We start from the raw sequence: 14,490 nt of genomic DNA, 5'->3' as shown, positions 1-14,490 counted from the left end.
TATCAGCTTTCCTCAGTGAAAGGTGAAAACAAAAGCACAAAAAAGGCTATCATCAGTTTTTAATCTTTGTTCATTCATTTAACACAAAGCTACTGCGTATAATAGGTGATAGGAACCTGCCTTGGTTCTGGAGATAAAGCAGTGAGACCCTGACTTTTCTTACGGGGAATTTACAATCATAAAAGGGGACCTGAGTTGGGGGGCTGGGTTCTGATCTAGTCTGTGGGATCAGGAAATAAACTTAGACATTAGACCTGAAGCATGGTTAGCTCTTAACTACACCGAAGAGTAAGAGGGATGTCAAGTGTTCTTTATAGGAAAATTGGGGGAAAAAAGGCAATGTAAAACCATAAGGAGACAAATACAAACATCTGCAGATTCCTTGATTAATATGCTAATTACACTTAGAATAAACAATTATTTGAGTCAACCTGGATTGCTTAAAAAGAAATGTATGCTGGATATGCCCAAATATAAATTCAAGTTTTTCCCCTCAAAAAATTATCCCTCACTTTATATTCAAGCCCTAACAAAACATCTCCTATTACTGGTAGGTCTCTCAATTATTTGATTTTGCATGACAAAATAGTATTTGGGAAAGATACATTAGCCTGAGTCAACTTCAATCAATGCTAACTTTAGATGTTTATAGAGACTCTTTGAGTTGATAGAATGGATATTTTAAAGAAGCAAAATTTCATAATTACTAGCAAAGATATGAATTTACAATTTTGAAGTACTGGTTGTCTATTAAAAGAAACTTTTTAAAGATCCCATACACAATTTAGTATAGTGAGAATACTGTAGATATCGTGAATATTATAAATGCAGGTCAAATTTTTAACTGTCCCACTATTAAGGAATTAAATAGTTATGGCTCGGAATAAGTTTTCTAGTATGAGAATCATACGCAGAATACAAAATGGCTGTATCTTAACCACTCCAAGATGAACAAGAAAAAGATATTCACTGGAAAACTGAGGTTCTAGTAAAATAATAATAAACAGCATAAGTAGACATCTTACTATTTCATTTACATTCATTAAAGTAGACACATACAAGTTGTTTGAACATTTTTTTCAATTTTTCACTGGGACTGAAGATAACCCAATATGTGAGAATGGACTACATTTGGGCATATAAAACATTTTAAAATAACTTACTTCTAAGTGTTAAGGAAAAACTAAGTACATTCAGTAACTCAACTGAAGCATGTCATAGCTGGGAGGAGACTCGAAAACTACTGCAGAGTCCATCTAACACATCCTGCAGATAAGGGAACTGGCCCAGAGAAAAGTGACTTGTGTCCACTGTCACTCATGGCAGTGACAGAGTTCCATGTCTTCTTTCACTCCAGGGTTACCTGACCATTGCATGCCTTCAGAGTCGTTAGAGAATAACTATTATGTTTGAGGTCCTTCTACAAAGATGTAAAAGAAATGAATTAAGACCTAGAGTCCCCAGTCCATCATGAAACATAGTACCACTGGCTAAATCCTGAACTTTACCTTACAGATCAGTGTTTCTTAGTGTCATCTAAGGAGCACCTACATTATATTAATTTGGGGGTGTTCCTTAAAACTGCAAATTCCCTGGCTCCACTCTAAGCACATTATCCAATTTCACTCTCCCAGCGTGAGGCACAGAAATGTGCATTTTTTTTAACAAGTTTACCCAATGATTCATAGGCACATTAAAATTTGAAAACTACCAAACTTTGGTCATTAGATCCTTAGCCCTCAGTTATCTGTTGCAACTGAAATCTGCAGCAGACCACAAAGAAGAGTTCTTCTGTTCAGAGTTTGTATTAAAAACTAAGTCAAAGTTAAGGTAAATGTAGCCTTTAGTTCAACAGATGTTTGTACTGTACTAACATATCCTTTTTTTTAAAAAACAAACATGAGCCATGCAAATTCTTCATGTCACTAAAAGTAACGTGTAGGACTGGAATGAGGCCCCCAAAAGGTAAAAGAATCTAAGTAAATAAACACCAAACAAGCAATTCATTATCTGCCTTTCCATCATGCTTCAGAATGAATGCATAAGGAAAAATGACTCTAAGAGTCATAAAGACAACTATTCCTTCATGAACCTCCACAGAGCCCTTCACGCATCAATATATGAGTATCTTGGGCCTTCAGGGTGGATTTTTTCACTGTAGATTATCATGCTTCATTTACATAGTACCTTTCTGGTAAATTGCTAAAAGTAAATTATAAGCCTTTAAACCATGTGCCTATTTTATCTTATACTAGAGAATTACTTTTCTAAAGCAAATTCACTGTTTAACTATTACATATTCTAGTTGAATTTGTTCTCCAACATATCTTGAAATACTAGTTAGTGCACTGAAACTGGCTTGTAAGAAGTTAACAGACATTTTATGCCACTTAAGACTATACAGAATTACTGTAAAATGAAAAAAAAAGCTTAAAATTGATATTTTTAAGCTTCCAGTTCAAGATATTAAGGTATTTTATGACCTGAAAAATACTATTTCTTTATATACCCCTAAAAACAGTCACACAAGAGATATAGGTCAGTATATGCTTAAGAACATATAACAAAAAAGAAAACTAAATAGCAAATTAAATACCTCCTAAAACTTGATCCAGTTGACCCATTTAAGTTTCAATGTAAAACCCAGATATTGAAGAATACTACTTATTTAGTGTAATTTAGACAACAGCATATGTTAGTAACTAAATAATAAATCCTAGAAAAATATAGTTGAAATATAAAAATACACAGATAAATAGATTGTGCTCAGCTTTCTTTAAAAGCAGGTACATCCTTATTTCAATCCTAAACCAGCCTGCAGACCTGATACGGTTGTAAAAGAATTTATCCTCAGATAAAAGGGCAGCATAGTTTATGACAACAATCTACCTAAAAACTCATTAAAGTCTTTTCTCTTGGAGTGACATGCATTATCAGCAGAGATTAATCTGATGAGTCTTTAGGTGAGCTCCATTTTTAAAAATGCAATAACAGAGGGCTTTGTTGTCATCTGATGAAAATCAATTAGAGGAGGTAAGGCCATAAGGAAAACTAACATCACTCATCACCCACCCCCAGCAGCTGAAATGATTTGTCTTCCAAGCTTGGATGATCAGGAGCTATAGTCATATTGTAGGGAAATTAATTTAGTTTCTATATTCTGAACTCTCCTTGTTCTGGAGGATGTAAACAAAAATTACTTTTAATCAAGGTTGATATGCTATTAATACCAAGGAGGATCTTTGAAGAATCATTTTTTAAAAATCAAATTCAGCATTTTTCACTTGTGCTTGGGATGTAAATATAGGAAGGTAAATTATATCATCCTCACTTTCCAGATTCTTTGTCCACGACAAGGCACTGTACCAAATGGCGAAGACAATAGATTCCACCAAACACTGCACACATCCTAGGAAGAGAATAGGAGAATGAGGATTAGAATTCTTGAGTTCAAAATTACGGTAACATAATATTCTTTTAAATATCTAACATTTAATAAATTTAATTGGTCTTCAAGAAAAAAGATTTTGACAATTTATTACCTTTTCTATCATGGTATTAAGAATCTCTCAGAGGTAAGATTAGTAATATTTTAATGCAGCACAGGTAATAGTGCTAATAATACAACATGGAAGCCTAGAATTGTGACCAAGCCAAAAGGGTCCCTAAGCAAAGCTCAGCTACCCCCAACACCAAAACAGCTACTAACTGAGATACATAGGCTACAAATACCCTCAAGAGGTGACGAATGAGACGCCCCCCCCCAACAGAAGTGACGCAAAGAAATGTTAAGGAAGAAACAAGCAGGGAAAGCTCTGGAGATTTACCATAAAAGTAAGCAAAAACAAAACCGGGAACTGAAAACCAGAGCAGTAAGCACAAGAGTTAATGCTACCGAAGCTCTAAGGAGTTTGTCTAACTCATGAATCTAAGGGCTGGGATTTTAATGCCCGCCCACATAGGGAAAAGAGAGGCCTTAGGATCCAAACAAGGCAGGGAGTAGAGAATGAGATATTCTCTAATAACATCTGGATCCTTAAAAGGGCTCAGTGAAAAGGTGATCGAGGTAGAAAACCCAATGACTACAAGAGAGAGAAAACACAAGAAATTGTTTTACCTAAAGCCCTGTGTGGAAAAAGATATATATACCTCTATATTTATAACCAGTGGTCTGCTCTCACACAGGTTGGGAATTTGAAATCACACTACTACATGATCCAAGAAACCCTTAACCAATAAAACATCATTAAAGTGACTCTGGGTCAGTAGTACCCCCTGGAAACTTGGTGGAAGCAACTGCTAAAACTTTCTGGAGCAATATGATCTCAACCCAGGCCACATGAGATTGTCACAGAGTTCCCTTATGATGAGTTTATAATCTAAAATTATACAACAGATGAAGAAACACATCTTATCCTGAGTGAGAATTATTGGACACAATACACAGCAGGATTAGATTCCCAAAACACTTTACTCAGATAGTAGAGCTATCAGAGATTATAAAATGGGTATGCTTAAAAGGGATGAATTAAAAACATAAGAATGATGGAAAGTCCAGGAAGAAGACTGTGGTAGGCTGAATAATGCCCCCATTACAGATGTTCACGTCCTAATCCCTGGAACCTGTGAATATGTTCTCTTACACAGCAAGAGGGTCTCTAAAGATGTGATTAAATTAAGGATCTTGAGCTGGAGAGATTATCCTGGATTACCCCAGTGTGCAATGTCATCAGAAAAGTACTTTAAAAAAGGAAGCAGAAGGGTAAAAGTCAGTGAAGATTTTGAGGATGGAAACAGAGGTCACAGTGATGCTATTACTAGAAGGGGGTCATAAGCCAAGGAATGTAGGGGCCCTTTATAAGCTGGAAAAGACAAGAAACAAATTCTCTCCTGGAGCCCCAAGAAGGAAGATAGCCCTGCCTACCCATTTTAGACTTCTGACCTCCAGGACTATAAGATAATAACGTGTGGTTTTAAGCTAATAAGCTTGTGGTGATTTGTTATGGCAGCAATAGCAAACTAATATAAAGACCTATAAGTATATGAATATGATTATGGCAGAGGTGGCATTACAGACCAATGGGGAAAGAATGGACCATTGAACAAGTGGTTTTGAGACAACTGTTTTACACCATATTCAGAATCAATCCCAGGTAGATGAAAGGTATAAATATAAAAGGCAAAGCTTCTAGAATATAGGAGGATATACATTTGAGCTCAGGGGAAAGAAATATTTCTTGAATAAGATACAAAAAGAAAAATCACAGAGGAAATCTTGAAAAAAATGAAGTATTTTAAAATTATAAACATCTGGACAACAAAAGAAAATGAAAAGCCACAGACTAGGAAAGATATGTACAAATATCTTACAAATTATTTAAAAATATCAGTTTGGATAATAATTTGGCCATGTCTAATAAAGTTGATGATGCATACACCTACAGTGCAGCAATTCTATTAGGCATAAATCTTACAAAGACTCTCAGACATGTATACAAAAGAAGACGTGTATAAAAATATTTGTTGCTGCATTTTTTTTAGACAGCAAACCATAGTGGTTACGGGGAAGGCTTCTGACTGCCTGAGTTTATACCTCAGCTATTCCACGTACTGACTGTGTGACCCTGAACAAGGTATTTAGCCTCTCTGTATCCTATTTTCTTCATCTGTAGAATGAGAATAATAGTATTTATATCACAGAGGATTCTTCTGGGAATTAAATGAGTTAATATTTGTAAAGAAGCTACACAGTGCCTGTCATACAGTATTACATAAACCATTCATTAAATAAATAAATATAGGTACTACTTGATATATATCACATGCAACCCAAATGTCCATCAAGAGGAGAATGAACAAAAGAAAATGTGGTATATTCATATGTGTAATAAAGAATTTAACCTTGCCCACAAAGATGTCCAGCCTTTGTTCTTGGCTTCTGGGAGGTGATCTCTAAGCCCCTGGAATGCCAAGCCTGAAAGAAGTGTCCTTGTTTGTGTGTGGCCCTTGGGTCACCAGACAGTCTAACAATATGAATTAGGGTGAGGGCTGGCCACACCAGAGAGTCTTAGGGTGGGGACTAGTCATGCCAGAAAGACCAAAGTGTGATTTAGGGTGGAGACTTTGGAAACTGTGGTATTTCAGTTAACCTCTGGTGGGGCTGGAGACTGAGATCAGCCCCATGGGCAAATCAGTCACACCTGAATGATGGAGCTCCAATGAAAACTCTGGACACTGAAGCTCCGCTGAGCCTGCCTGGTTAGCCATCCTCTGTGCATACTGCTATACATCAATAAGAGGAGAATAACACGGGGAGAGGACAAATGAAAGTTCCACATTTGGAACCCCCCTGTACTCTATCCTACACACTTCTTCCCTTGACTGGTCTCAAGCTATACCCATTCCCTGTAATAAAGCATAATGGTGAGTTAACAGCTTTTAGTGAGTCGTGGGAGTCCCTCTAGTGAACTATCAAACCTGAGGGTCGTTTTGGGAATCCCCCAAACTTGCAGTTTGTGTCAGAAGTATGGGAGGTCTTGTGGGGACTACACCTTCTAACTGTACAGTTGGCTTAATCTCTCACATTGTACTACGGAATACTATAAGCAATTTAAATGAATGAACTACAGCCCCATCTATCACCAGGGATAAACGGCAAAAACATAAAAATTGAACGATAATAGCAAGTTGGGGAAGAATATATCCAGAGTGATATCATTTATAAAAAGTTTAAAACTTTATATGCAAAATAATACTATATATATATACACACACACAATATCATTTATGGACACATATACATGTAGTAAAAGTACACATTTAATGGAATTATGAACATGAAATTCAGGATAGTAGTTATCTCTGAGAAGGGAAAGAGTGAAAGTTACACTGAAGGTTTCAATTGCTCAGTTTCTTTAAAAAATATATTGAGAGCAAATATGGCAAAATGTTAAGATTTGGCAAAACTGTGAGTGGTTACATGGGTGGTCTTTATATTATTCTCTGTACTTTCTGAACCATCCTTAAAATACTTCATAACCAGATTATAATGAAAAATATAAATGAGTGATACAGATAATTGACTCTCTCTAAATATGGCATAATATTCTTACTGTATTTCTAAATTCAATTATTTTAGTAGCTATGACCAAGCTAATTAAGTTAGGTAATAATTCCTTCTGGTATAGAACAATGAGGAAACCAGGGTTTTTTTCCCTTTGAAAAACTTAGACTAATACAAGAAAAGGCACACTAGAGCAAGCAAGCAAAATTTCATGTGTTCAGAAACCCTTTAGACTGCAAATTGTACCCAGGACATTAGCTACAAGATATTCTCTTCTCCTTGCTAACTTGTTCACCAGTCACATATCAAATTATGAAACAATATTTATTACCTGCGTTGGTACATCTGGTACTATTTGAGACATTGTACTCAGATTCTAAAGAGTGTTAGATGAGGTCATATTTCTACTGGACTGTTGAGCTACATTTCTCAAGTGATATTCTGCCTCCTGTTATTGGTAAGGGAATACTGATACAGTGAAATTGATGAGATCGAGACAAACAGCCCAACTTTCACCATCAATTTCCTGATGATATTGAAAGAGATCATATGCACATGAAATGTTACTGGCCCACAAAAAATAAATAGGCTGAATTAGGTTAAGGCCCCAATGTGGACAAGCAAGTTAAAAGTGTGAACCACACAATTAGCATTCTCATTAGCCTGGGGATATCTTTTTCATGTGAATAGTAGCACCAGTGTTTCCAACTTCCTCATAAGTAGCTACAGATGAGCTGTTACCAACTGATCTGTGGAGTTTTTCATTTCAGTCAGACTGGTGCATGTTTCTCTCCCTCCTCCCTCTCCTCTCTCTCTCCTTCCCTCTCTCTCTCTCCCTCCCTCCCTCCCTCCCTCCCTCCCTCCCTCCCTCCCACTCTCTCTCTCTCCCTCCCTCGCTCCCTCCGACCCACTCTCTCTCTCTCTCTCTCCCTCCCTCCCTCTCCCTCCTCTCTCCCTCCTCTCTCTCTCTCTCTCTCTCTCTCTCTCTCTCTCTCTCTCTCTCTCTCTCTCTCTCTCTCTCTCTCCCCACCCCACCCCCACACACATCAATTCCCCCTCTGGGGAAAAAACAATTTTAAGTATCTTCTCAGATTGCAAGAAAGGCAAGGAGATCAAGTTCAGAATTAGTCAGAGATTGTATAAGGTTAAAAAATCATACAACATTATGTCATAGACTATTACAAGTTTATCAAAAGCATGAGAAATCCACTTAACTAAAATGAGATGCAATTTTCTACAGAGATCTCCTTTCATTATATATTGCACTTGTTTATGAAACACATTGCTACTTTAGTATATAATATTATCAAGTATCTTTTTGTTTGAAAATTCATTTCTATGAAGTTTTTATGGTAAATGAGACCTCTGAAAAATACATTTAAATATAAAATGCAACAGAGGCATCTATATTTATTTTAGTAAGTCATGAAAAAATTACCAGGTTTTCGAAAACATGATTTATTAACAGTCACATATACTATATGGAAGAAACATAAGAACATAAAGATGTTAAGAACTGGTTTGTGAGGATGATGGTGAATATTACAGAGGAAGAAGTACAATAATGACACTGTCATGATAATCCAACAAATTTCCTTTTAATTTTAAATGAGAACATAGGAAGTATTTTGTGCTCTTGGAAAGATGACTTGATATCTGCTGTAAGTGTCTGTAACTGCAAAAGCATACAGTTGTATGTATATGTGTTTTTCATACTGCTTCTCACTGGCTTTTTTTCCCCTACAGCAGGTTTACCTGTTAGGAGAGATATGTGTTGCTCACAATGGTGGCATTTGTTCTTTCTCACTTCAGTATTTTCATCAATGTACCTAGTGCCTAAGTGACAAAAACCAGTGTTTTGTAAAAAGTGCCGGGCAAAATGATGGGATTGATGAAAACTCCTCTGTGTGATATTCTTATGAAGCATTTTCACACTTAGTCTTTTTAAAAAATGTTTGTGGTTAGGGGAGAGCTACTTGGTGGCAATGAGCCACTGAGGAACTCTTTTATGAGTGGGTAAGAAGCACAACAGCAGGCAGTTCTTGAGAGCTGCATTCAAAACTCATTTACATGAGAAGTAAGGAATTACATGAGAAGTGAAGAAATAACTGTTGGCTACATAGTGGTCTTTGGAGCACACAGTCAATAATAATGACAACAATACAAATAATCAACATGGCTGGCACTGAGTGCTCACTACATGCCAGAAGCTTTACATGTATTAACACATTGTATCCTACAAATCCATGAGGCAGAGTTTTAGAGATTTGGAAACTGAGGGAAAGAGGGGTCAAGTGACTTGCTTAAGGTCATTTAGTAAATGGTACTGCTGAATAAAAACTCAGGTGATCTGGCCCCAGTAGCTTCTCAGTTAACCATCATACAAACTGCTTCACTGTCAGTACCATCTTTTTTGGTGTTATGAAGGAAAGCAACACGGAGTCAGATAGTCAGTTACTCTTAGAGTTGTTCTAATTCCTGAAGAGTTGTAAAGATTATTACAAAGAGTAAAATAACTCCTCAATTTCTGCATGGTCTCCTAAAAAGTACATGTTTATTCTCTATCTGTAATGTTAAATGGATTATGTGTGACATCATTTTAGTTAGAACATAATAAGCTCAGAGTAAGAATAACCATGGGAGTACTCATCTTTAGAGTACCTAGCAAATTATGAATACTTTGCAATTCACATTTTAAAAAGTGATTTATAAAGTATATATTGGTAAGCTAGAGATTTTTAAACAGAGAATTGCTGTTAGTAGAAGGAAAACACTACCATTAATTCTTTGGGAGGTAATAAGGTTCTACAAGACACGTTTTCTTCCAGTGCATTAAATGGCAGCCTAGCGATCCAAGGGTTAACATGCCTTTTGATGGACAATTAAGCTGCCAAGGATGGTGAACATCAATGACTAAGATGCCAGTCAGGTCCCAGATTTCCCAGTTCATATCAGCCATCCTGGGGCCTAACATAATGCCTGGCAAGACAGCTCTGTACGTCTACCTTCTAGAGTATACTACGGGGCTAAGAGGCAAGCAAGTATACGTTTTATGGGACTTAAAAAAAATCTACAAACATACTAAATACAGTAGGTAATACTACCAAAAAAAAGTCACTACAGAAATACATTTGAAACACTTTATCAAATGCCATTAAAAACAAACCAAACAAAAAGGTCCATTATAAGAGAGTTCTGAGTGACCACTGATCACCATCACTGTGCTTTAGTGACACTTCAGCTTAACCTGTACTGATACAGCAGAAATTACATTCTACAGTAATTAGGCAAGTCTAAGTTTTATGAGAAACAGACAAGCTTCAGTGATTCCATCTATCTATACAAAGTTCAACTGCGGTTACTTATTTGTAACTATATTCAGACACATACATCTATCAGAGCACTACATTTAAAGTAACACATTGAGCTTTCCATCATGTTTAACCAGTGCCTGCTGGTCTGAAAAACCTGTGTGAGGAGGCTTCCATGTAGGTATATGTGTTTATTTTTAAATATTTAAATACACACATACACACAGTGGGTCCCAAATGTCTTAGTGCTGTTGACACACACATATTTTTAATATATATTACATAGAATATAGTATGTTTATGGGTTACATACTTACATTGCCTATTTATACTACTACATCATGTTAACTGGTTACATATTTATATTACTTAGCAGGGTGTTTACTTATACTACCATCATTTTTTCCCTTTTTTCCTACTTTCTTCCAGCAGGAAATAGGGAGAAGGAGGGTGACTGTATAGCGGGTGTCAGAAATGAATGATGCATTTTTGCTGTAGTTGGTCTGTCTCCTGGGAATACAAAACTGGGCAGCATGTAAGTCACAGCATCATCTCCCCCCCTCCACTCAATATCTCCCCAACAACCGAAGCTAGTGTCATCCAACTCAGCATAGACTTCCTATTGGCCCAGAACTGAATGCTTTCTTGAGAGCAAGAGCTACACAATAGGGAATGATTCCTGCAGCCTCAGGAAACAGTTATGTTCATAACAATCCCAAGCTAGGCCTCATCCCTTGCTATAAGTTCTTGGGATTCATTACTATGAAGTTTTAGACTATGCATCAAGACCATGAAAAAAGAAAGAAAAACAAAAAAACAAAAACACCTCAAATGAGTGCTCTATTACAACGTGGTCTCATTCACAGTGATCCAGTATGACCAAAAAGGTATGCCTTACCTGATATTGGTCATGGTGATAGAACCCAAAGGAACTTGTTTGGCAAGCAGTGATCACCAAAACTAAAAGGTCACTAAAAGTCAAGTGTAAAATCTCAGTCATGATGTACAAATTGCACAGAGATCAAGAGATCACCTCTTAGAGGTGGTTGTGCAATCCACGTGGATGGTCAACCTCTGGAATCAGGCTGGCTAGGTACCTATCTGGATTCCCCCACTTACTAGCTGTGTGACTATGCTTCAGTTCTCAAGACTATAAAATGGGGATAATAATAAAACCTACCACATAGGGTTGCTGCATGGATTAAATGAGCTAATGCCTGTGAAGTGCTTATTCTGTGCCTGATACACCGTAAACATTCAATAAATTGTAGCTTTTGTTGGCTATCACCTTCTATAGCAAAGAGGACAATGATTAAAGACTGTACCACCCATGTGGGGTTTATAAGGCTAAACTGCTGTTACTATGAGAATCTGTCTCCAGGTGTTCAAGGCCTGTAGTTTCTTCTAATACAATTTAAGCAACTTAGGTACCTGGTCAAGTCAACTACATTCCCCAGAGGAAACTGTGACAGTTGTAAGAGAACTGCTGATGCTGATGAGTGATGAGATTTACTTCTTCATTCCCAAATATTTATGAAACTAGGCCGACTATGTATCAGCTGTAGTTCTGGATATTAGGGATATAAAAGTCAACAACACAAACACTGTCCTTGCTGACACATAACTTATCTAGTGCACAAGAGAGACAAGAAATAAAGTAATAGTAGACAGTGATATGTGTTCTGAAACAGTAAAACAGGATAACGTGAGGGTGATACATGGGTCTGATCTTTAGACAGGATAATCAGGAAGAGCCTCTTTGAGGAACTGATATTTGAGCTGAGACCTAGGTGACCAGAAGACATCAACTATGTGAAGATCTGGAGAAAGAATATACTAAGCAGAAGAAACAGCAAATTTGAAACTTGGAAGTGCAGAGTAGCTCGGTGTATTTGAGGAAGAGAGAGAGCACCAGTGGGGCTGGAATGTAGTGACTTAGGGAAAAATATCGTATGAGATGGGGTCACAGAGATAGCCAAGGTCTTCTTGACCATGCAGGGCTTCAAAGGCCACAGCAAAGACTTTGAATTTTATTCTAAGAACAATGAGAAGCCACTAGAAGTTTTGAGCAGGACAGTGACATAACCAGACTTGTATTTTTTTTTTTTAAATGAGCCTGGCTGCTCTCTGGAGAATTGTCAAGGGGGCAAGAGTGGAAAAGGGGAGGCCAATTATGTCTGCAGTAGACCAGTGAAAGATGATGGCGGCCTGAAGCAGGGTCATGGCAACAGAGATGAAGTGGAGAGACTGGGGACATATTTGAGACATGAAGCTAACAAGAATTGCTGATGGACTAGATGTAGCAGGAAGATATCTTCCTGAAGACAAGTTTAAGGTAATGCACATATCCATGAGAGCAGTCTCCCCTCTGAAGTGTGTAACAATCAAATTCAACTGCTCAAGTCTGGTACAGTCTTCCCATATAAGCAGCGCTTTGAAGGGCTTCTGCAGAAACCCTCTTCCTCAACTTGGGGTGTGGTTATTAGAGTCAGCTATTTGTTACAAACTCAACAATCACTAACTCCTGACCATTCATCAAAATTACTACTTAATACTAATTTCTACATAGGAGGGCACAATGAACAGATTAGTTTCTGTGCTTTCAAGGAGTTACCATGGGCCTGGAAGGGCACAGCATTATTAATGATTCAAGAAATTATATGGTATAAGTATCTGAGTCAGTGGGTCTTTTGATGAAAATTTCATACTCACTGAAAAGGTTGTGGGCAGATGGATTGCCCTCTAGGCACTGCCATCACTCTGGGAAGGCATTATCATCATGCCTAACTTAGAAAAAGCTGTCAAAAAGTAATACATAGCCTTCAGAAAACTCACTCCCAGAAACTGCCCCTATTTTATAGATCTTAGCCATATATCTAGCTTCCTCTGTTCTTGGTGACATTATGTAGATGATATATTCTTTTTTTTTTCCAGCTTTTCCAGCTGTCCTTAAATTTAACTTTCTATAGGAAAAGTCACAATAAAACTATGTATTGGATGACAGAAACAGATCTCTATTTAATAACTGCACCAGGGGCTCAGAATAAATTAGCATAAATTATAGAGTACAAGTCATCATTCAATCTTTAAAAAATAAAGTCTTCCAAAAATACTGGGGGTCAATTTATACGCTTGGGTCACAACCTAGGTTCTGTATCTACAGTTCTTGTGTAAAATGGCTCCCTGGTTTGTAAAAGGGCCATAATCACCATGCCAACTCAATGATTCTTCAATACTGCCTATCACAATGACATCCACAGAGCTTTTAATGAAAAAGCACTGGTGTTTCCCAACTACTCTTTAAACGTATTATAAACTAAGCTCTTGATAAAACTGAATTTTTCAGTCTGAACACTCAGGCTAACAGCCTCATGTTTCTTATTTGCCACATGTCTGCTAAGGCAAATTCATTTAAAAATAGATCTTTCAAATTCAAAACAAAGTCTTTTGTTCAAACTTTTGGGACGTAGCAAACAAGTCTACAGTAAACCAACTTGTGTTCTCCATGAGATTTCTTTTGATTAATCTCCTTTCTCAGACTTTCTCTGTTTGACATTCTGTAAATGACATACTCATCTCTTGTTTGAATAATCCTTATTCAAACCCTTGATCCATTTTCCTGCCTAGTCTTCAAAACTCAAATTGTACAAATAGCACAGGTAAAAAGGCATCGATTTTGAATCAGGACAATAATATACTCTTTTATTTCTAATGCCCTTTATGATTAAGTCAAGTATTATGTAAGTCTTTCTGAATGTAGACACAAGAGTACCCAAAGCAAATATCTTCAGAGATCCCTACATAATGACTCCTGGATCCCTTTCATGAGTTGAAAAATATGTGCACAGCCATCTTCTCAGACATAGTCTTTCATGCTATTTTCCTGCTTTCTCACATTGCCTTGAGAAACAGTCCTTCAGCTAATACTCTTCAGCTTAGTATTTTACTATCTACAAGCTCTCAGTGTCAACTATAAATTGGGAAGCAACTGGGAGAGTTACTATGCTGACCCCCCAATCATATATAAAAATGTTAAAAAAAAAAAAAAAAAAAAAACTAAACATTGATTCTTAGGAGAGCCTACTGTAAAAATCTCTCCATGCAAGTAAGAGCTCA

The 14,490-nt window shown here is 37.0% G+C and overlaps 1 protein-coding gene across 3 annotated transcripts in view; it reads right to left on the bottom strand.

Moving 5' to 3' along the window:
- CHM (CHM Rab escort protein) overlaps positions 1-14,490 on the bottom strand; it is a 195,980-nt gene that overhangs the window by 68,467 nt on the left and 113,023 nt on the right. For all 3 annotated transcript variants that reach the window (XM_059051264.2, XM_067023264.1, XM_067023265.1), the window contains exon 9: positions 3,332-3,409. In XM_059051264.2, coding sequence (XP_058907247.1) covers positions 3,332-3,409 — 78 coding nt within the window. The remainder of the gene's footprint in view (positions 1-3,331; positions 3,410-14,490) is intronic.

This window comes from Kogia breviceps, chromosome X (assembly GCF_026419965.1).
Source record: "Kogia breviceps isolate mKogBre1 chromosome X, mKogBre1 haplotype 1, whole genome shotgun sequence".
In the NCBI taxonomy this organism is placed as follows: Eukaryota; Metazoa; Chordata; class Mammalia; order Artiodactyla; family Physeteridae; genus Kogia; species Kogia breviceps.
This window is presented reverse-complemented; position numbering and strand designations above follow the sequence as displayed.